The following is a 22997-nucleotide window of genomic DNA, read 5'->3' as shown; positions in this document are numbered from 1 at the left end:
TTCCTAACTACTCAGGGCCTGTTTGGATGAACAAAGAGCTGATATCCTGGAGATGGAAAATGTTGTTAGAGCAGTTAATGAGGGCAATTTAGTGACCTAAAGTGTGCCACGGCACACTAGTTGAAAAACACTGGTCTAGATGACCCAACGTTAAAGTACCTAGGATAGCACAAGGGTTACTGAAACGGTTGTTTTTCCAGCTTTAAAGCGTTTATAAACTGGAACACTTCTCAAAAGTCTCTACAACCGTCCCAACCTCACATCAGAGTTCAGTCCTAAAAAAAAATGTATTCATGGAATCAAAACCGGACGTTAAAGTCATGACTGGAAGTCTGATGTGACGAGAAGAGAACTATGACCTGGTTCAGACCTGTCCCAGAGGCGCATCAGTCCATAGCTGATTTATACCTGGTTCATATCCAGTTCAGACCTGGTTTGGACCCAGTTCAGACCCATCTCAGGCCCGGTTCGGATCTGGTTTATGTTTGGTACAAACACGGTTCAGATCTGGTTCAGACCTGGTTTACGTTTGGGTCAAACCCGGTTCAGATCCAATCAGATCTGGTTCAGACCTGGTTTAGACCCAGTTCAGACCAATCTCAGGCCCGGTTCGGATCTCGTTTGGTTTAAACACGGTTCAGATCTGGTTCAGACCTGGTTTAAGTTTGGGTCAAACCCGGTTCAGATCCGATCAGATCATGTTCACACCTGGTTCAGATCCAGTTCAGATCTGATCAGATATGGTTCAGACCTGGTTTAGACCCAGTTCAGACCCATTTCAGGCCCGGTTCGGATTATGGTTTATGTTTGGTTCAAACCCGGTTCAGATCTGGTTCAGACCTGGTTTACGTTTGGGTCAAACCCGGTTCAGATCCAATCAGATCTGGTTCAGACCTGGTTTAGACCCAGTTCAGACCCATCTCAGGCCCGGTTCGGATCTCATTTGGTTTAAACACGGTTCAGATCTGGTTCAGACCTGGTTTAAGTTTGGGTCAAACCCGGTTCAGATCCAATCAGATCTGGTTCAGACCTGGTTTAGACCCAGTTCAGACCAATCTCAGGCCCGGTTCGGATCTCGTTTGGTTTAAACACGGTTCAGATCTGGTTCAGACCTGGTTTAAGTTTGGGTCAAACCCGGTTCAGATCCGATCAGATCATGTTCACACCTGGTTCAGATCCAGTTCAGATCTGATCAGATATGGTTCAGACCTGGTTTAGACCCAGTTCAGACCCATTTCAGGCCCGGTTCGGATTATGGTTTATGTTTGGTTCAAACCCGGTTCAGATCCGGTTTGGATCAGGTTCAGACTCAGTTTGGATCTGGCCTCAGACTGGATTCAGAACCAGTTTAGATCACTCCTGCAGCAGCTGCTCTTCCCGTCAGTCTTGACTCTCAGAAACCTCTAATGGCTTTTCCTCGGTAATGGATCCTTAATGGATCATAGATTGACGCTCTGCAGTCAGAACATTCCCATGATGCATCTGTGTTTGCCGGGGCGTTTTCTAGCTGCTGTGTGGAGGTCTGTGTGAGTCTGAGCGAGAGTTTGGGGGGGTCATGCTGCTGCTCTGCTCCAGAGTGCACGTTAGCTTTGGAGTGCACGGTGCCTCTGGAGCGCACGTTCACGTGCGTGGTCACCATGCCGAATGTTGCTCCCGTTTTAAGACGTCGCCGCTCTCTTGCAGTGGACAGAAACCAAGCGCGGGAGGCGGCCCGACCCCCCAACGGCAGCTCCCAGATCTGCCCGTCTGCAGAAGGGAACCAGCAGAACCAGCAGAACCGGCAGAACCAGCAGAACCAGCCCCTGGAACTGGTACGTCTACTTCTTCGTTCAGCAGAATCTGACTTGGATTTACATTTAAAGCATCTCAGAAGTTCTATTGATCTGCAGTTTTTGTTTCTGATTCCATCGGTGACGGCCGGACTCAGCAGAACCGCTCTGAACAACTGGGCCCAAACCCAGACTCAAAATGTTCCTGAAGATCTGTCTCTCCTTTCTTCATCTCAGGTGTCGGACGTCACAAACGGAAACTCTTCAGGGTCTGCGATTCTGCCCGCTGCTGACCCCCCCAGCCCCACTGGACCTGCAGTTTCTGGGTTCAGAACACGAACCGGGCCCCGGTCGAACACAAAAACCGCATCCCGCCTTCAGAATGCATCCAGGCCGGCTGTGGGCGGCGCTGCAGATAAGCAGAACCAGAACAAAGAGACGGAGGGGAAGAACCAGGCGGTGGTCCAGCTGAGGAGGCTGCTGCTGCAGGGGAACCGCCGGGTGGAGGCTCTGGCCACTGTCATCCAGCACCTGTTCTCCGCGGTAACCCTCACCTCCTTCTGCTCTTTGCTCCTCCCACTCCCTCCCTTCTTTGATGGCACAACATCCTGTTCAAAGCTTCCCTGAGAATCACAGATAAATCTTTGTTTGAGACATTTTTAGTGTTTTAAAAACAACAAACAAAAAACGACGGATGCTGATGCTCCATCCCGTCTACAGGGGGCAGCAGTGAGTCAGAGAAAAGCTGGTTTTATCCAGACTGACAAAAATGCGAAGAAGCTGAAGATCTTTTCCAAACAAACAAACTCTGCTGACACGAATAGTTTGCAGGAATCTGCAGGAAACGCTGGCGGGGAGAAAAAGCCGTCCCTGCAGAGACTCTGCACAGCCGCTTTAGACGTTTTCAGAATCTGTTCTCTTCTATTTATTGCTTTTGTTTGTTGTAAACAATGAAACGTTCACGTCAACAAACCAACTTTTTAATATCTTTATAACAAATGTTTCAGACTAGAATGCTTCACAGAATAAAAATATCTTTTCACATATGAATAAGAATAAATGAGGCTGTATTTCAAATAAATGAAAACATATTCTACAGTTTTAAAATGTTCTAAAGCAGACACAGACGGCGTTTAGTGAACAGAGAATTCTGGTGGTTCCGTCCGTTTGACCCAAACCTGCTTATGGAGCAAAAAGAACAGAAGTTTGGTGGGAAACCGGCGGCGATTTGGTTCGCTGATGGCTCCTCCCACAGCGCCTTCAGGATGGGTGTTTGTGGGAGGAGCTGCAGGTCTATGCAGTGATATTTATGCCACCACGGTCAAACAAAGTGTCAAATGAAAATATTAAATACTTGCTTTCAGAAAAGCAGCTGATGGGCTTCAGATCTCCGTCACGCGTGTGAGCGGTTAGCGGCGTCCAAAGAGCGTGAACGGCGGTGAATCCAGGATCTGAAACCTTTCAGGCCTGAAGGGGTTAAAGTGAAAGTGGAAAGCAGCCGTTTCTGCATGGGGGGGGGGATCCCGTGCTGGTGACTAAGCCGTCACTCACCTGCCAGGTATTTGTCAGTGACCCAGCAGGAAATGGGCGGCGGTTTCCACAGAATCAGACGGAGCTCCTCCAGGTGACTCGTGGAAACGCCCGGATCACAGCTGCAGCAGGATGTTGGGGGCGGAGTCCCGGACGCTCAGTGTTTGCTTCGATCAGCTGGTGTTTGACATCACGATGCTGCAGCGCTGAAGCTCAACCCCGTTCCCTCAGCGGTGGGACGCTCAGCCACAGCTGAGCGACACAAAGGCTTCCTGCCGCCTCGCAGCGGCGTGTGTGAGAGGCAGACGCCGCCGCCGCTTCTCTCTGATCTTTAGTTGAGATGTTATCTCCAGGCGGCTGTTATCGGCGCTCAAACAGCTGAAGGTCACATGACCTCCCGCCCTTTGATCTCTGCTCCGGTTTGAGACGTTTGCAAGAAAATCAGTTTAAGGAACAAAATGAAAGAAGACAGAAAAGCTTAAAAGAATAGATTGAAAGTGTTTGATGTTTTTTATATTTCTAAACATTTTGATCAGTTTAGAAAAAATCTTTTGGTTTTTAGTTTGTATCTAATTTCAGACATTTTTGGGTTCATTTGTTTCCGGTCGTCTTTAATAAAGATTTTGTTAATCTAATCTGGGGGGGGGGCTGAATGGGGGTTGGGAGCAGGATAGGGTGGAGTTTGGAAAAGGGGTGGGGCTCTGAAGTGGTGTTGGAGATTAAATGAAAACTTCCGTTTGAAGTTGTGTGACTGACGTCTGCAGACAAACAACAAACCCGTGTGAGGAGATCAGAGGAGCGCAGGGAGGTGCAGGAATGACTGGCATTCTAGGAGGGGGGAGGACGGCCCCGCGGGGGGAGGGCCGCGAGGCCTGAACAGGTAGAGCGAGAGCAGACGCTTTGTGAGGAGCCGAGGAGCAGCGGCTGGTCTGGAGTCATGGGCTCCGCGGAGAGCAAAGCCCCCGCCGCCCCCGGCACGGCGGCCCCCCATCGCCGCAAGAGGAAGCGCAGAAAGGTCTGTTTACGCCCCCCTCATATGGATCCGCTCGCGTGGAGGTTGTTTGCAGAGAAGGCTGCTCCCGTCACGGTGGAGCGCGGCTCCTCGCCGCCGCTGCAGAAACTCCTGCAGGACGTTTGAGTGGCGGTTCAGGAGCGTGCGACAGGTGTGGGTGTGGGGGGGGGGCTGCAGATGTGCAGCTGCTGGATCACAATGTTCTGGTCTGGAGGGCAGCTGCTGCAGCTGCTGGGACGGCGTGCACGTGTGGCGCTCGGAGGTCAGGCGGGAAACAAACGGCGGCGACCAGAAAAACCAAACCAGCGGGAAGAAAGGCTGAGAAAACCTTCAGATTCTCCTCCAGAGACGACGCTGCCGATTTGGAGAAGAGAAAAATACAGACGGTTTCTGGGAAATGCTGAAAAGAACCGTAAACCTTGTCAGGAGTTCAGGAGTGAAAGTCAGAACGTTAAATGTTTCCAGCAAACATCAACGATCACTGAAGGTTAAACGCAGAAAAAGAGCCGAATGAAGAACAGGAAGCTGGTGTCTGCCTCAGCTGTAGAGCTGGACGACCAAACCAGCTGAAGAACACAGGAACTCCTGAAAAAGAAAGAACAGCAGCCTGGATGGACGAGTTTGGGGTTCGAGGTTCCCCTGTTGAAACCTGAAAACCAGAACAGAACCGCCGCAGAGGAGCACCAGTTCATCCTGGAGGAAAACGCTTCCAACAGGCAAACAAACCGAGCCAACATTCCTCTGCCATCATCGTGAGAGAACGCTGGATGACTGCGGGCGAAGATTTGGGAACTTCTTCAGCTGCAACCCGTCTGTCAGGAAAACGCCTGCAGCCGAGCTGAAGCCGTCAGACGCTGGCTGAGCTCAGCGGAACGCCGCTGTGGCGCTCCGGGTTAAAAACAGAGACGCCGGTTCATCGGAGGTTCACGGGGCAGTCCAGAGCTGTTCTAGTCCGAAGCTGTTCCAGTCCAGAGCTGTTCCAGACCAGAGCTGTTCCAGACCAGAGCTGTTCTAGTCCAGAGCTGTTCTAGTCCAGAACTGTTCTAGTCCACAGCTGTTCTAGTCCAGAGCTGTTCCAGACCAGAGCTGTTCCAGACCAGAGCTGTTCCAGACCAGATATGTTCCAGTCCAGAGCTGTTCCAGTCCACAGCTGTTCTAGTCCACAGCTGTTCTAGTCCAGAACTGTTCTAGTCCACAGCTGTTCTAGTCCACAGCTGTTCCAGTCCAGAGCTGTTCCAGACCAGAGCTGTTCCAGACCAGAGCTGTTCCAGACCAGAGCTGTTCTAGTCCAGAGCTGTTCTAGTCCAGAACTGTTCTAGTCCAGAGCTGTTCTAGTCCAGAACTGTTCTAGTCCACAGCTGTTCTAGTCCACAGCTGTTCTAGTCCAGAGCTGTTCCAGACCAGAGCTGTTCCAGACCAGAGCTGTTCCAGACCAGAGCTGTTCCAGTCCAGAGCTGTTCTAGTACACAGCTGTTCTAGTCCAGAGCTGTTCCAGACCAGAGCTGTTCCAGACCAAAGCTGTTCCAGTCCACAGCTGTTCTAGTCCAGAGCTGTTCCAGACCAGAGCTGTTCCAGACCAGAGCTGTTCCAGTCCAGAGCTGTTCTAGTACACAGCTGTTCTAGTCCAGAGCTGTTCCAGACCAGAGCTGTTCCAGACCAAAGCTGTTCCAGTCCAGAGCTGTTCTAGTCCACAGCTGTTCTAGTCCAAAGCTGTTCTAGTACACAGCTGTTCTAGTCCAGAGCTGTTCCAGACCAGAGCTGTTCCAGTCCAGAGCTGTTCTAGTCCAGATATGTTCTAGTCCAGATATGTTTTAGTCCAGAGCTGTTCCAGACCAGAGCTGTTCCAGACCAGAGCTTTTCCAGTCCAGAGCTGTTCCAGTCCAGAGCTGTTCCAAACCAGAGCTGTTCTAGTCCAGAGCTGTTCTAGTCCAGAACTGTTCTAGTCCAGAGCTGTTCTAGTCCAGAACTGTTCTAGTCCACAGCTGTTCTAGTCCAGAGCTGTTCCAGACCAGAGCTGTTCCAGACCAGAGCTGTTCCAGACCAGAGCTGTTCCAGTCCAGAGCTGTTCTAGTACACAGCTGTTCTAGTCCAGAGCTGTTCCAGACCAAAGCTGTTCCAGTCCAGAGCTGTTCTAGTCCACAGCTGTTCTAGTCCAAAGCTGTTCTAGTACACAGCTGTTCTAGTCCAGAGCTGTTCCAGACCAGAGCTGTTCCAGTCCAGAGCTGTTCTAGTCCAGATATGTTCTAGTCCAGATATGTTTTAGTCCAGAGCTGTTCCAGACCAGAGCTGTTCCAGACCAGAGCTGTTCCAGTCCAGAGCTGTTTTAGTCCACAGCTGTTCCTGTCCAGAGCTGTTCTAGTCCAGATATGTTCTAGTCCAGAACTGTTCTAGTCCACAGCTGTTCTAGTCCACAGCTGTTCTAGTCCAGAGCTGTTCTAGTCCACAGCTGTTCTAGTCCACAGCTGTTCTAGTCCAGAGCTGTTCTAGTCCAGAGCTGTTCTAGTCCATATATGTTCTAGTCCAGAGCTGTTCCAGACCAGAGCTGTTCCAGTCCAGAGCTGTTCTAGTCCACAGCTGTTCTAGTCCAGAATTGTTCTAGTCCAGAGCTGTTCCAGACCAGAGCTGTTCCAGTCCAGAGCTGTTTTAGTCCACAGCTGTTCCAGACCAGAGCTGTTCCAGTCCAGAGCTGTTCTAGTCCACAGCTGTTCTAGTCCAGAATTGTTCTAGTCCAGAGCTGTTCTAGTCCAGAATTGTTCTAGTCCAGAGCTGTTCCAGTCCACAGCTGTTCCAGTCCAGAGCTGTTCCAGACCAGAGCTGTTCCAGACCAGAACTGTTCTAGTCCATATATGTTCTAGTCCAGAGCTGTTCCAGACGAGAGCTGTTCCAGTCCAGAGCTGTTAGCATGCCAAGGCTTTCATGCTATTATTAGCCTGCTAAGGTTTTCATGCTAACCTTAGCATGCTTCTCTGCATTTGGCATGGTTTAAGCCAGAAGTCGAGCTGTGATTTCGGTTGGCTCGTAAACCTGCGGTGAACGTTTTTGGAGAACGTCGCTCACTCAGAGATCTGCTTAAAAATCTTTTTATCCGTAACCAAAGCTAGCGCTAGAGGGCGGAGCTGCTTCATGACGACAACATGCTAGCAGCTCCTAAACCTCTAAGACGTTTTTACAAACGGACAGAAGCCCTGTTTTTCCCGGGGCCAAAGGGGCCAAAGGGTCAAAGGCAAACAAACGGTCAGACGCTGCCATCTAGAGTTTAGGGCTGTTATTGCAGCTGTGAGGTCTCAAAGGTTCTGTTCACCGGAGCTCCAGGCTCCAACAGAAAGCAGCTGATCTTTGTTCTCCTATAACAGTTCTGAAGGAAAAACGTTGAAGGAAAAAGAAGTGCTCTAAGACCTCCTCCTGAACCTCCTCCTGAACCTCCTCCAGACCTTTTCGGGATTTGATCCTTTTTTAGGCAGATCTGTTTTCCTCAGTCAGAGTTATGTGAGGAAGAAGGTTCAGCGAGGATCTGAGTGGAAAATATTTAAGAATGTCTCCCAGGTGAGAGGAGAAGCTGCTGATGATTGACGGCGGCTAAACGAGCCCAGAGGAGGGTTCAGGTGGACGCCGCGCTCACAGCCGCCCAAATATGGGGTCCGAGTCGCCGTTCAGAAAGGAACCTTTTCGTAGGAGAAGCAGCAGAATCAGGAGATTCAAACCTGCGGACTCTGCTGCACTTCTGGTGACGCATTCAGGTGTCAGCGCATGTGTGGAACATCATAACATCCTGTGTTTTGGACGTGACGATGCCTCCATTGGACCTGCAGGTTTACGGTAAACACGCCAGTGTGGACGGTTGACACTCGATTCTAGAAACGGGTCTGAAACCTTCTCTCAGCTGAAAAACTATCTTTAGTTTGGTGAACAGCGTCACCACTAGAGGGAGCCGATGGGTTTACCTTCCCTGTCAGTAAAACGTCACACGTCAGAGAACGTTAGAGGTTAGATTCTCGTTGAGACTTCAGAAGGAAAGAGGTTCAAATCTGAGCCCCTGCCTCCTCTTGCAGGCGTGGAATTAGTTATTCTCAGGCTCCGCCTCCTCTTGCAGGCATTGGTTTAGTTATTTCAGGCTCCGCCTCCTCTTGCAGGCATTGGTTTAGTTATTTTCAGGCTCCGCCTCCTCTTGCAGGCATTGGTTTAGTTATTTCAGGCTCCGCCTCCTCTTGCAGGCATTGGTTTAGTTAATCTCAGGCTCCGCCTCCTCTTGCAGGCTTGGATTTAGTTAATCTCAGGCTCCGCCTCCTGTTGCAGGCGTGGGTTTAGTTATTTTTAGGCTCCGCCTCCTCTTGCAGGCGTGGGTTTAGTTATTCTTAGGCTCCGCCTCCTCTTGCAGGCGTGGGTTTAGTTATTCTTAGGCTCCGCCTCCTCTTGCAGGCGTGGGTTTAGTTATTCTTAGGCTCCGCCCCTTCTTGACTCATGTTTGGGAGCAGAACATTTCTTCTTACGTCTGCAGACGTTTTATTTCCGGTAGACGTTTAGTGATGGTGGGGAGTGGCCTGGAGGGGGTTTCCTCGGACCGGTTCGTGTCTAGGGTTGGGGGGGATGCACAGGACTCCAAAGGTTGTGGGGGGCGTCTTGTCTTGGGCTGCGGGGCTCTCCAGGGGTGGGGACCTGACCTGGGCCCCCTGGTGCAGCTGGAGGGCTGTTCTTCTGCCTTGGCTGAAGTTTGCATTCTTCCTGCTCCTGCACCCCCTTCTCTCTGGTGTTGGGGCCCCCTGTGGTGGTCCTTCTGGCTGTGGTCTGGGTAGCTGAGGTGGGTCTGGGGGGTCAAAACAAGCAAACAAAGATGGACGTGCTGTGGTTTGAATCCTTTTCGGGACAGTTCCCTTCTGAAAACGTTATACGTCGATGATCAGTTCTGAACGTCTGGAAGAAAACGTTTCACGCCTGACTTTGGTGCGATGTGGATCCGGTTTTAATGAGGCTGCGGTCATCCGACCACATCTCAGTCCGTTTCTGTGTCTCAGCGTGGATTTTAGAGAATTCAGTTCAGGAACTCTGAGGCAGCTTTAGGATGACGTCACTGCAGCGCTGCGGCTGGGATAGGCTCCAGCATCATCGTGACCCTGAACAGGAAAAAGCAAATTCAGAAAAGAATTTAACGAAAACTAACATTTAAACAAAACATGCTTTTCTGTTTGTGATAAATGAGTTGATGAGGTTATATCCGGATCAGCTTAAAGTGAAGGGAAAACCAGAAAAAAGAAAATCTTAATCCAGAAAAGTGTTTTCAACTCAAAGGCAGACGGTGTCAAATGTTTCCATGAAGCTCCGAGGCGCTGGAAGTGACGGCGGTCCGACTCTGCGATGGGTCCTGCTTCCTCTTCTTCCTCGTCCGTGACGTTACGTAACCTCTGTTTGCTGCAGACAACGTTCCTGCGGCGCAGTAAAGCCAGGCTCCTCCTCTTTTTCTCCCTGCAGCGTGAGGAGGCCCTGAAGCAGAAGACGGAGCTGTCTGCGCAGCTGAGCGGGCTGCGGGAGGAGCTCGGTAAGAACCCCCCACCTTCCTCGTGCAGATGTTTGGCGCTCGGGGCGGGCAGCAGGTCCTGACCTGCAAACGGGTCTGACAGCTGCAGGTCCATGAGAAACCGCACGCCATCATGAGTGAAAGCTGCAGACGCCGCAGCAGCTTCCCGACCAAAAGGTGGATCTTCTGCCTGCAGGACTGCAGCTGCTGCAGAACCTGCAGGCAGAAGATCCTTCTTTTAGCGGGAAACTCTGACGGCTCCTTGAACCATGGATCCATTCTGCAGATGTGTAACTCCGTTAGGTTCCCTCTGACCCTCCTCATCCTCATCCGTCTGCTGAATCCTCCTCAGCTGCGTCTGCGCAGAGCTGCCAGCGTCTGCAGAGAGAGAAGGAGGAGGCGCGCCTCAGTTTCGAGGAGTCCCTGAGGAGGCAGCAGGAGCAGCATCGGGAGGAGCTGCAGCAGCTGGAGGACAGGTGAGGTGCCCCCCCCCCCCCCCGGTTCTGTTCGTGTTCTGACTGCAGGTTCGTCTGCGTTTCAGGCTGAAGACCTTCTACCAGGCGGAGTGGGACAGAGCTCTGCAGGAGTACCAGCAGGAGGCCGACCGCTTCCAGGCCAGCATGGAGCAGCAGGTCAGCGCACGGGAGCATGTGCACGTGCACGCTCCTGAGTCACCAGAGCACTCATGTCTGCTATTCATGACAAATAAATGGAAATATTTAGCTCATTCAGTTCATTTGAACTTCAAAAACATCAGTTAAACTGATCTGAAAAGATTTTTTTTACTGAAATTAATTCATGTAAAAAAAATCTGTCAAACAGCTGAAAGTGGAACTAGAAATGTTGTTTTTCTTGCTGTAAACTTTATTTGTTTTTTTCTTGTGTTGGGTCGGTTCTGATCCGGCTTCCGATTTGCAGCTGGAGGAGCTGAGGAGTCGACATGAGGAGGAGCTGAGGAGCCAGGAGGCGTGTCACAGCCAGAGGGTGGAGTCTGTGCGGCAGCAGCAAGCGGCGTCCGTGGAAGGTGACCTCTGACCTGCAGCTTCTGCTCGGTTGTGTGTTTCTGTGGAGCTGAAGGGAGTTTGTGCTGCAGAAATGAGGAGCGTCCACCAGGGGGAGCTGCAGGAGCTGCGGAGCGCGCTGAAGGAGACGCAGACGTCCCTGGAGGTGAGGCGCCTCCACAAATAAACCCATCACTGCATAGAGAAATGTCAAATTCACTATTATTCCATTTTTATCATTACTTTTTAAAATAACAAATGCTGACATCTAGTGGTTGGATTGGAAATTGCAGCTTTTTGAACACGATGCGAACGTTTGAGCGCGCTCAGATCTGAAACTTTACACACAGGATGCATCATTAAAAAAAAAGAATCAAATACATAAAACTAAATTATAATAAAGATTCACAGAAGAAAAGTTTCTGTTCTTTAGGATCAACTTGAATCAAACCTCTGACATCATTACGTGGAAACATTTCTGTTCTTATTTTGAGAAAAACTGTAGAAACATCTAAAATCTCCAGACTAGAGTTTGGGAGGAAGTTTGTTTGAACCACGGATGATTTTTTATTTCTGAAAAGTGAGTCACAAATGTTTTAAAATAGTTGATGAAAGTGTAAAATAAGGATCATGTGAGCTTTGATGAACATCTAAGGTCTGATGATGGGATGGAAGAGCTGACAGAACTGAGCATGCTCAGATCTCATATTCTCCTTCATCGTCATCATCTTCTTCCTCAGCAGGAAGTGGCAGAAACGGCCGTTCTGCGCATCTCTCTTTACATTTTGGGTCTTTTTGGTTCTCAGTGCTGATTGGAGGAAACTCATTCAGAGACGAAACCTCCAAGTTCATGAGGACTTTAGGCAGGAAGTGATGTCATAGAGTCTAATGATGTCACCATTCCCTCCAGGACAGGATCTCGGCGCTGACGGCGGAGACGGAGGACCTGAGCCAAAAGCTGCGAGCAGAAGAAGAGAGAAGGCGGCAGATCCTGAGCGATAAGAACCTGGTAACCTTCATCAGAGTCTTCATCATCTGCAGCTGAGCAGAGGAAGACGTTCTGTCATCTTCATCGTCATTTAAAATCCTAAAATTGCTGGACGGTTGATGAGTTTCACGTGAAACGCCCCCTGGTGGCCAGAAATCTGCAGTTGTGGCGTTCGGTTCTTTTGTTCGGACGTTTTCTTACGACTCAAACCAAAGACGTTAGCTGTAGCTAAGCTAGCTGTAGCTAAGCTAGCTTTAGCCAGGAGAACGCAGATCCTGACGCCGAAGCTTCAGCACCGCCAAACCTGACGAGGTAACGGCGCCACAAAAGGAGGACCGCCATCGGTTCAAAGGTCAGGAAAGTCAAGAGCAGGAAAAACCGTCACCTTAAAGCCTCCGTCATCTGAAGCTGACTTCTCCAGTGCACCGCCGCCACGCCCACGTGACACTTTTGCCATTTATACGTCGTCAATGTCCGAACTTTAAATTGTCTTCACAATTTAAGAACTTTTTGGTACGCTAGAACCGTTAGCGTTAGCATCGCAGTGACAGACGCCGATGGCTGTTTGCTGGATGCCAACGAACAGACTCGTCCTAAAACGGCGAGCAGTCAGACGTGGCTAACTCCGTTTCTAAGGATTATTGCTCTTAACTGATTTTTTCATAAATTTGTTGAAAACCTACAGAAACGGCCTCGACGCCTTTTTGACCGTTTTCTAATGATAAGAAAACGATCAAACATAAAGAAATCGTGTCATTTACATGGCTGTCAATCAAACTGTCGCTTGACTTGATTTATTGAGCTTTCAAAGGTTCGATGTCCCGCAGAAACCAGAGGGAGAAAATAAAAACTAAGAAAATCAGGGACTTCCTGATTATTGTCTCCATGAAAACATGACAAATCTCCTAAAGTTCTGCGCCCTGCGACAGACTGTCCCGGAGTAGCGGCTTCACCTGACGGGACGGGTTCGGACGTGTACCAAATCCCACCGCGCTGCTGCCAGACGCCGCACCTGCCGCTCAAATCTGACCTCAGATGGCGTCCGTACCGTCAATGCAACTTTAAAACGCAGCGTTACCGTAACCCTGAAGTCAGGCCTTCCTCCTGATCTGGAAAAGGCTTCAGATAAACAGGAAATATGGATTTAAGGTTGTGCGATTTGGTTAAAAAACTTCATAATCAGAATTTTAAGATAGTCATGGGGGATTTTATAGAACGTCAACACCGTAGCTAAAGGATTCAGAAAACGAAACTCCCCGTCTCGGTTCACATCTGTTTAAGTTTCTAGGAGACGATCAGAGAACTGGGTAAAGTAGTTGATCATCCAGATCAGGGGTGGGCAAACTACCCGTGGGGCGTAGTTTGCCCACCCCTGATGTAGATGAATGTGTGCTGCACTGGTCTGCCCCCTGCTGGTCAGTCAGGAGAAGTGTCCTCTGTGCAGAAGGACTCGCACACCGTCTACCTGGAGAGGGAGCTGGAGAGCCTGAAGGTGGTTCTGGACCTGAAGAACAAGCAGCTGCACCAGAAGGAGAAGAAGCTGATGGAGATGGAGAAGCTGGTGAGTGATGAGGAGGAGGAGGAGGAGGAGCTCCTGGGTGAGCAGGGCTGAAGGTGCGACTCTCCTGCAGGCGGAGGCCAACGTGAAGCTGGAGGAGACGCTGACGAAGGTGCAGCAGGAGAACGAGGACTACAAGGCCCGGATGGACAAGCATGCGGCGCTGTCCAGGTAAGGCACACCTGAGGTTGGAGGTTCTGGAGGAGGTGCAGGACACTGACAGCCCGCCCCCCCCCCACAGGCAGCTCTCCACGGAGCAGGCGCTCCTGCAACAGACGCTCCAGAAGGAGTCAAAGGTCAACAAGCGGCTGTCCATGGAGAACGAGGAGCTGCTGTGGAAGCTGCACAACGGCGACCTGCTGGCGAGCCCCCGCCGCCTCTCGCCCACCTCGCCCTACGGCTCACCGCGGAACTCCGCCTCCTTCCCCACAGCGGCGCCACTGTCGCCCAGATAACCAGACCGGACTCAAACGCGCCTGTCTGTCCATCAGGAGGAACAGCAGATGCTCCTCAGGGTGTGCTGAACCCCCCCACGCCGTGGCTTCAGCTCCTCCTGGACCTTTAGGGCGGGTCAGGAGAAGGCGGGTCCAGGTGTGGTTCTGCATTCTTTTGCCTCTTCTCCCAGAGTGAAGCTCAGTCATGGTTCTGGACTTATATGGACCCGAGCGACCTTTGATCCTGTGGATCTGCCCCCCCCCCCCCCTGAATGTACCTGATCCGACTGGGACCGTCTGGTTTTATGGAGTCAGAGACGATCTCGCCACGTTCAAAGACAATCAGGCGAGTGGAATCCTCGACCTGACGGACGAACAAATGTTTGTCCCACAACCTGACCTGGACCTGAATGCATCAGTCACCTGTTCCTGAACGCTTCAGTGATGTGTACTTCAATGCTGGGTTACCTGGACCTAAACGCCTCAGTCACGTGTTCCTGAACGCCTCGGTCACGTGTTCCTGAACGCCTCGGTCACGTGTTCCTGAACGCCTCGGTCACGTGTTCCTGAACGCCTCGGTCACGTGTTCCTGAACGCCTCAGTCACGTGTTCCTGAACGCCTCAGTCACGTGTTCCTGAACGCCTCAGTCACGTGTTCCTGAACGCCTCAGTCACGTGTTCCTGAACGCCTCAGTCACGTGTTCCTGAACGCCTCAGTCACGTGTTCCTGAACGCCTCAGTCACGTGTTCCTGAACGCCTCGGTCTCATGTTCCTGAACACTCTGGTCACGTGTTCTTAAGTCTTTGGCTTCTCCTGGTGTTGAACAGAATAAACCAAACCTCAGATGAAGCAGCTCTTTTTTATTTCGGGTCTTAGCTTCATGGCGGGCGGGGGAGGCGCGGCCCCGAGGGCGGGCGCCTCCTATTGGTTGTAGGGATCGTGGTTGGTGCCTTCTGTCACTGCGGCGGTGTGGAACTGCCCCGGCCAGCGTGCGATGATGGGCGGCGGGTTCTCCAGGTCTGCGGCGCGGAGCATCATCACCACGGACTTGATGGCGTAGGACCAGCCGTGCCACAGGTACCACGTCACGCCGTCGTCGGTCATCGCCTCGAACGGCCCCTTGTAGTACCGCCCATTCAAATTTCCTGAGTCGCACCTGTGGCAAGGAGAAGAACCGGGTCAGCCGCGGTTCAGAACCAGAGGGCGGACACGTGCAGCGAGCGCCTTACCGGCAGAACCACCAGCCGGACTTGCTGTGCCTGATGCAGCGGCCTTTGTCGTCGCCGGCGTTGATGTAGTTGGGGTGGTCAAAGGTGCTGAACTTGATGCCGCCGGAGCACGGGCTGTTGGGGTTGAGGGCGTCGGCCAGAGCGTCCTCGCCGGTCCCCGTGTACTCGCCCACGTGGAGCTGGTACTGGTCCTGAGAGACAGAGAGAGAGACCAAATCCTGAGGATGATCCCAATTTCAAAAACTCTTTTCACTTTAGTTTTATTCTTCTAATGTAGCTTTGATCTCTTTGATCTTTTTTCCAGCGTCTTAGTTCTCGTTCCTACATTTTCAGGTCTTAACCTCCTTCCAGCATCTCCAGCTCTCAGCTTTTCCCCGTTTCCTGCTCGTCCTCACTAAGCTGACTCAGCGGTTTTAGGAACGGCGGCGGCGGTTCCGATCTTCAGACTGGAGGCAGACGGCTGTGGACCTCCTCGTATCGCGTGACGCTGCCTTCAGGGAAACGACGGGGAGTTCGGAGAAAACACGGATGTTCAGCCTCGAGGACGAGGAGGGAGTCGGTTCAGGGTCACAGAAATGTTTCAGACCAGAGAAATGAGGAAAGGAGGAGTTTGTCGTTCCTGTTAGACATGTTAATAAAGTTTTAGTGAATTTAAAACGGCGTGCTGACCAACTGCTCTGACAGCTGCTGGTTGAGCTTAAATTTCAGGGTTTTTCCTCCTGAGCGTCAGACGCTGAACCAAAGCCTGGACTCCAGCTTGGGTCCTCCTGAGGAGATCCTCGCCGCTCCTCCATCAGTTCTCCTCGTTGCTGAACATCTGTGCTCTTTGTTTTGCTCCAACCCAGAATGGCACGTACAGCCGGGCGACCTTGCAGCGCGTTTCCATGGCAACGCACAAACCGGCATAGTCTAAATAAGAGCAGCTGCTGTGGGAAACTGAGGAGGCAAGGTTGGGGGGGGCAGAGCAGCTCCTCAGGCTGCCTTCACGCCAACCGCCGCCACTCATGTTCAAGCAGCCCCCTTCAATGGCGTGTTGGGCCTCCGTGGTCAAAACCCTCGCCATCAGGCGTCGTCTGGCCGCTCCAACGAGCTGAGCTTTGACCAATCAGACTCCGGTGTGGCAGTGATGTACGGATGGCGTCCTTTGACCACGAAGGATAAACGAATATTTACAGTTTGTTCCCGCCTTTCACAGATCGGAATAGAACTGTGAAGGAAAAGCCAAGATCTAGATCCACTAGATTTACTCCACTTAGACATTTCACACCTAGACTCTCTAGACAAGAGCTAAAACAGTAGAAGAAGAAGAACCCCCTCCCTGCTGGTCCGGTCTGGTGTAGCATTGCAGCCCCCCCCCCCCCCCCCCGCGCCTCCAGGCAGAATTGTCTCACCTGCTCGTCATCCACCCTGAAGTTCCGGTACTTTGCAAGGCGATGGTTCCCCTTAAAGTCCTCCATGTCAATCTGCAGGTCGTAGTCACCTGCAGGGAAAGGGGCGTGTCAGTAGGTGGGGCTGGTGGGAGGGGGGGCACAGGTGGTCTCACCTTGGGAGGTCAGCTGGTGCAGCGGCTCGTTCCCGAGCCAGAACTCTCCTTCAGGGGAGTGGACGTCCCCGAATCCGTGCTTGTACTCCACCCACGCCCTGCACACGTGCACACACACACACATGTACACGTGCACACAGGTAAACATGTACGCGTGCACAGTCTGTGTTCCATTTTTGTGTGAATGTTTGTGTAGATTTTATTTAACAATCAAAACTGTTTAATAAAAACATTAAAGCTTGAAAATATATAATTATTTCTTTGTTTTTCATCTTTTCTTACAACTTTTATGTTTCACTACAGTTTTTCTCACCATTTTTTTGTGTTTTATAATTATACGATTTAATTGTTTTTTAAACAAGATATTTTTGTGGATTTGAAATCATATTTCTAGTAACTACAAACGGTTAAATCCGTTCACCTGCAGGAGTCGGTCCACCTGTCCAGCTGCTCGTGCATAGAGGTGTGACGATGACTCATCACCATCACCACGGTGACGAGTCATCGTCCACGTTTTTTCTTCTGAAAGTTACAGTTATGCTGATGGTGAAGGACTTGAACTATAAAAATCACTTTCATCTTTGCTAATAATCTACGTTTTCCATCCTGTGTTCAAACATCAAAGGCTTCTAAAGCTGCATCCAGTCCTTTAAACATTATGTTGGTTTTTTTTACTGAGTCTGATTTGAATGAACTGCTGCCATGTTTCAGTCCTTGTGATGTTTCCAGATCACGTTCAATTAAACACACAAACACGGACATAAAGGACAACAGCGTGACCAAAACAGTCCAAAGACAATCAGACGCTGAAGTCAGGAGACGTTTGCAGCAGGAAGCCTCCATCTGAGCCGCCGGCCTGCTGCTCATCAGGATCCAGGCCCTGTCTGTCAAAACACGTGTCTGTCTGCTCTACCAGCACGCCATCGGATGGCGGGAACATGTGCGTCTGTCTGCTCTACCAGCACGCCATCGGATGGCGGGAACATGTGTGTCTGTATGCTCTACCAGCACGCCATCGGATGGCGGGAACATGTGTGTCCGTCTGCTCTACCAGCACGCCATCGGATGGCGGGAACATGTGCGTCTGTCTGCTCTACCAGCATGCCATCGGATGGCGGGAACATGTGTCTGTATGCTCTACCAGCACGCCATCGGATGGCGGGAACATGTGTGTCCGTCTGCTCTACCAGCACGCCATCGGATGGCGGGAACATGTGCGTCTGTCTGCTCTACCAGCACGCCATCGGATGGCGGGAACATGTGTGTCTGTATGCTCTACCAGCACGCCATCGGATGGCGGGAACATGTGTGTCTGTATGCTCTACCAGCACGCCATCGGATGGCGGGAACATGTGTGTCCGTCTGCTCTACCAGCACGCCATCGGATGGCGGGAACATGTGCGTCTGTCTGCTCTACCAGCACGCCATCGGATGGCGGGAACATGTGTCTGTCTGCTCTACCAGCACGCCATCGGATGGCGGGAACATGTGTCTGTCTGCTCTACCAGCACGCCACCAGAGCGTGATTCAGTGCAGCTGGAAACACCATCACCCCGTTAAGGAAACCTGACACGGTTGACATGTTGGTGATCTGTCACGTAACATGAAGACGGACAAAAGACGCCACTTTGGTTGTTAACGGTTACTGAATAGTTAGTTGTTGTTCCTGTGATGTGTCTGCTATTTAATATCCTGCGTTCTGATCCATTTTCAATCCAAGCTGCGTGCGTTCTTGAGGGCTCCATGAGGATTTTTTGTTGGGGGGGGCACCACGCCTCCTGCTGCTTCATCACCGCGGTAACCGTCACAGCTGGACTCGCGCACGCACCTGTCGAAGCTCTCCTTGCCGTCCCGCCGCCTCTGGAAGACGGTCCATCCGCCGCCGTTGTTCATGTCGCAGAAGACGCTCAGCGCCGTGGGCGACCCGTCCGGCCGGATCACGTACAGCCCGCTGGCCACGTTCCCGTCCTGGAACACCTCGGAGCAGTCTGCCCCCCCACCCAGGAGAAGAAAGACAAAGTCCAACAGTTACTCCAAGCCCCCCAGGAATGGAAGAAACCGCCTCAGAACCCCTGCGTATAGACCCCCCCCATCAAACGCCGGAGGCCCCCGCCCCCACCCACCTCTGTACAGGTTCTTGGGGCCCAGGTGTGTGTTGGGGATCTGCTGCAGCTGCAGCGACTGCGTGTTGTGGAGCTCCAGGATGTAGCGGTGCTGGTCGTTGATGACGTTCATCAGGCCCCGGATCTCCGCCTCCAACCGGACCACCCTCTCCTCGCACGGCACCGGCGCCTGGACACGGAACCAGAACCCTCATCACACAGAGGAATCCGGGCAGGACCGTGGGCCGAACACGCCCCTGCCTCTGACAGGAAGTGACGTCACAGCAGACATGAAGCACAGAGGTGGCAGCACCATGCTGTGGTCCCTCCCAGCTGCTGAGGGTGAGTGAGCTCATCGTCTGGAGGCAGCGGCGGCGGCGGCGTGATGTTTGATAAAAACATTCAGCAGACGAGGCTGAAGGACGACGATGACAAATATCTGCAACACGTCACCTTCACTCATTTTCCCACATCTGCTCACATTTCAGCAGCAAGTTGAAGCAGAAAACATCTAGAGGAGTTTTTCCCACAGGATCTCCAACAAACTGCTTTAATGTCAGGAAATGCAGAAACGTTTTTGACACAAAGAGGCTCAAGCCTCCAACTTTACAGAATAGAACAGAATAGAAATGCACCAAAGCAAAGATGAGCCGTCTTCCTCCTTAAGCAGTTTCTAAAAGTCATTTGTCTCCAAAGACAAACTGCAGTTTCAGCAGCAGATCAAACCTCAAATGTTTCTCTGCAGTTCATTTAGGTTCAGAAAGTTCTGGTACTGGAGCGGCCCGTCTTACCGCCAGAGGAGAAGCCAGCTGCAGGAGGAAGAGCAGGAACGTCCTCACAGCCTCCATGACGATGATCTGAGCTGTGACTGAGGCGTGGGGGGGTGTGGGACCTCTGTGTGGGCGTCTGTGTGCCACAGCCTCCGCCTGCTGGGGGGGAGCGGACACGGCCGCCCCCCACCGCCTTCCTGAGCTCCACCATCCTCTGGAAAAACACCAGCGTACAGACAGACGTGGTTAGAGGGGCGAGAAACAATAATTCAACATGAACCTTCATGGCTGAAGGTAGAAACTCCAGAAGTAACAGAAAAGCAGGTTTTGTCTAAAAATTACAACAAATTAAAAAATTTTTTTTAAAAAAATCAATAGATGAGTGGACATATACATGTTTTTTGTCATCATTTTCTACAGCTTTAAAACAGAAAAAAAGTTCTCTAGAAAATGAATCAGCTCGGGTCGGACTCGAACTCACGACCTTTGCATCATCAAAATGCAGCTACTAACTGCTTCAAAAGGCTCGATCACAACCGAACATCAGCTGTTGGGTTTGCTGATTTATTGAGAGAAAATTTTGAAATTATTTTTAACCATTTTTCCACAAAGACAAAATGAAAAAATGATCTATGGAGCAAAAAAATTCGACTCCGGTGGGACTCGAACCCACAACCTTTGAATCACTTCACTAGAGATTTAACTAGAAGTCCAATGCGCTATCCATTGCGCCACGGAGCCACTTGTTGCACGCGGAGAGATTACGCGCTAAGAATGATCGCTTCGGAATGGGGGCACGCGCCTTCCGGTTTCGGTGAGATCGTTAACCACGACAGTGTCCGATGAAACAATAACACACAGAAACAGCTTTCCGCGCCGTGTGGCTCTAAAGATACTCCTCAAACCGTCCGACGAAGCAGAAGAACAAATTGCCTTAGCTTCCATCTACAATGCCGTAAAGCGGAGAAGACCAGAGCAGATGATTACGACGATTACGACAGTGGGGAGCCTTTACGTTTTACTTCAGATACTCCACTCTGCCCACATATATTACATTAAGAAAAACAAAACTGCCCACATGGATTCAATTCAATTTCACAAATACAGCCCAATATTTCACTAATAATCGTTTTACAGAGCTTTTTTTTTAAACTTTATCGAACAAAGCATAAACATACAAAATCCAGCATCAATGAATCAGAGAGAATATCAGCAGTGAAAGTCAATGTCATCAATCCAAACTTGAATCCTCTCAAGTAAAAAAAACAACAAATAATCAGAAAAATATCAAAAATAGAATATGCTGATAGAAAAAATAAAGTATCTTAAAATATTTAAAATGGGATTACAAAATAATGATAATAATAGTTATAATACAAAGTTTTAATCGTTTTACAGAGCTTCACAGTGGTTCAACCCACCTATGACGTCACTCTCCACGGGGCGGCGAATATCGCTTTGAAGATCTTCCAGTTGCGCTGGAGAACTGTCCGGGTCCCATACACCGCACGACTCCTAACAGTCTCAGAGTAGAAGACGAAGTTGGGGGAACCGACTGCGTGTCCTCCCCCCACCTTCATCACCATTACGCACAATGGGGAACATCGCACAGGTGTCATCACCCTCTCCCCCTCCCTCAGTCATGGTACAACAAACAGAAGTAAATACATCAGGAAGAATTAACTAAGGGTGGAACAACAAAAGCGCCACATGAAAAGAAACATAGGCAAAAAGAAACACCCACGCTAGACCCTATTTTGACCAGAGCACCGCATCCCACAATCCCACGCGCTGCCCGCAGACCCGACGTGCACGTGACCGCCACCACAATATCGATAATTGTATAAGAACAGGAAATCAGTCATAAACGCGATTGATAGTTGGTAAATTAAACTAAACAGACACAGCTAAAGTGGGCATCCCTGCCCTCAGACCCCCCCTTTCTTGGTAAGGAGAAACTCCTAAAAGAAACGGATTCTGGAAAAACCAAGAATCCTCAGTGGTGAAGGAGGGATCCTCCCCCAGGACGGAATGTAGACGGGAAAAGCTTTTATTACGAAAGGCCAGATCGGAAATAGTTTCTGCAGTGCTATAGCGGAGAACAACAGTTGGTGACATAGAAATATGAACTGAAACACCAAAACTAAACTATAAAACCGTGTGGTCTTCTTAAATTGTCTCCAAGTCTGCGGAACCTGCGGACAGACCACCGCGGATCGCGATTTCAGATAAAAGGTTTGGCCGCCGGCCTCGTGTCAGAGCCCGGATAGCTCAGTCGGTAGAGCATCAGACTTTTAATCTGAGGGTCCAGGGTTCAAGTCCCTGTTCGGGCGTCACTTTTTTCTTTCTTTAACTCTAACTGAAGTAAGTGAACACCGACGTCGGCAAAGACATTCCTGTACATGTTATCGAAACCTTTACATGCATTCGGCCGCTTGTTCTTTGGGCTCAATCCTTGTTATTTTTGGTGGTGATGTCCAATCAAATCTCTCCCCTCTACCAAGTATCGAACCTCTCCTCCAATCAGCGCTAAGGCCGTAATAACACGTTTATTCTGACGGCCGCGCTTCCTTTAAACAGGATGCAGTCCATCCACAGAAAAAGTATATTTGCACACCCAAAGCACTTTTTTATATTTGATCATTTTTATGCTTTTCTATATAGATTTTTTTAGTAAAACATTGTAATGATGACATAATCTTTTAAACGTTTATTTTCTGTAATATTTTATTGGTGTTTTATGTAAGAATGATTGTGTTTTTTAAGCTTTTAGTTAGTTTTTCCTTTAAATTTGCTATTTCTATACTTTAGTATTTGATTAAAATCGTTGTGAATTTTTGGACAGAAACGGTCACACGGTTGGCAGAATATTGTTTTTTGTGTGAGAAATCTCTTTGTATTAAATAACTTTTGAACATTTGAGTATTTTAATTTTATTTCTAATAAAAAAAGTTGCTTGTCATGTTTGTTCATCTTTTACATCAGTTTTTTAAATATTTTTACAGAATAACTTTTTTATGTTATTTTGCTGTCGTACATTAAATAAACATACATTTTGATGCCTTCAGGGGAACTATTCTTTTATTTGGTTTATTTCCATTATTGACAAATCTCATATAAGGAGTGCGCATTTCATGAAAGCCAAAAAAACTCCATCGTATATGTCTGATGCGGGGCTCGAACCCGCCACCTGTGGTTTGATTGATGTCAGTTATCTACTCATGCTATGTTTTATACTGCAACCATCCATGGGGTAAAGTTTCCAGCTGGTAAACTACGTACACATAGGTTGCGAGTTCGAGCCCCGCATTGAACGTGAATGACTAAGGAGGTTTTGGCCCCGTGGCTTTCATAATCTGCTCTGATAGCACACGAGATTTGTTAATAATGGAAATATAAACCAAATGAAAATAAAGAAATTCTACTACAGCAGACTAACAATATAATCATTTGTGTAAAAACTATAGATGCAAATTATGGACAATATTAAAAAATCTTTTGATTTAAAAGATGAACACAAATGACAAACAACTTTTTGTTCTTAATTAGAA

General features: G+C 49.8%; 2 protein-coding genes and 2 non-coding genes across 11 annotated transcripts in view; 2 read left to right on the top strand and 2 right to left on the bottom strand.

Moving 5' to 3' along the window:
• Positions 1-14651, top strand: part of LOC101169996 (uncharacterized) — a 45331-nt gene extending 30680 nt beyond the window's left edge. For 5 of the 7 annotated variants that reach the window (XM_078948862.1, XM_023953861.2, XM_023953857.2 and 2 more), the window contains 11 exons: positions 1684-1811; positions 2007-2312; positions 9775-9841; positions 10173-10296; positions 10362-10452; positions 10739-10844; positions 10914-10987; positions 11732-11830; positions 13254-13370; positions 13441-13538; positions 13609-14651. In XM_078948862.1, coding sequence (XP_078804988.1) covers positions 1684-1811; positions 2007-2312; positions 9775-9841; positions 10173-10296; positions 10362-10452; positions 10739-10844; positions 10914-10987; positions 11732-11830; positions 13254-13370; positions 13441-13538; positions 13609-13822 — 1424 coding nt within the window. In that variant the 3' untranslated portion in view covers positions 13823-14651. Of the gene's footprint in view, positions 1-1683; positions 1812-2006; positions 2313-9774; positions 9842-10172; positions 10297-10361; positions 10453-10738; positions 10845-10913; positions 10988-11731; positions 13125-13170; positions 13371-13440; positions 13539-13608 lie in introns of all 7 variants that reach the window. The other 2 variants (XR_013656436.1, XM_023953873.2) reach the window with 2 other exon arrangements.
• LOC101169757 (fibrinogen-like protein 1) lies at positions 14648-21035 on the bottom strand. Of its 2 annotated transcripts, XM_011492905.4 has the most exons (8): positions 20868-21035; positions 19468-19660; positions 18698-18866; positions 18403-18562; positions 16575-16672; positions 16423-16511; positions 15032-15222; positions 14648-14958 (listed from the first exon to the last, which is right to left on the bottom strand). In XM_011492905.4, exons 2-8 carry the CDS (start codon positions 19522-19524, stop codon positions 14724-14726), a joined length of 999 nt encoding a protein of 332 aa, XP_011491207.1. In that variant the 5' UTR covers positions 19525-19660; positions 20868-21035; the 3' UTR covers positions 14648-14723. The 2 variants fall into 2 exon arrangements, with proteins under 2 accessions (XP_011491207.1, XP_004084666.1); XM_004084618.5 differs by lacking the exon at positions 20868-21035 and having other exon boundaries at positions 19468-20415.
• trnar-ucu (transfer RNA arginine (anticodon UCU)) lies at positions 20095-20187 on the bottom strand. Its single transcript has 2 exons — positions 20151-20187; positions 20095-20130 (listed from the first exon to the last, which is right to left on the bottom strand). It is a non-coding gene; the product is annotated as a tRNA-Arg (tRNA).
• Positions 21036-21706: 671 nt separating the features above from the next.
• Positions 21707-21779, top strand: trnak-uuu (transfer RNA lysine (anticodon UUU)). Its single transcript has one exon. It is a non-coding gene; the product is annotated as a tRNA-Lys (tRNA).
• Positions 21780-22997: the final 1218 nt, after the last annotated feature.

Source organism: Oryzias latipes, chromosome 1 (assembly GCF_053564925.1).
Source record: "Oryzias latipes strain Hd-rR chromosome 1, Olatipes_Hd-rR_3.1".
In the NCBI taxonomy this organism is placed as follows: Eukaryota; Metazoa; Chordata; class Actinopteri; order Beloniformes; family Adrianichthyidae; genus Oryzias; species Oryzias latipes.
Note: the sequence above shows the minus strand (reverse complement) of the source record. Positions and strands in the feature narration are given on the sequence as shown.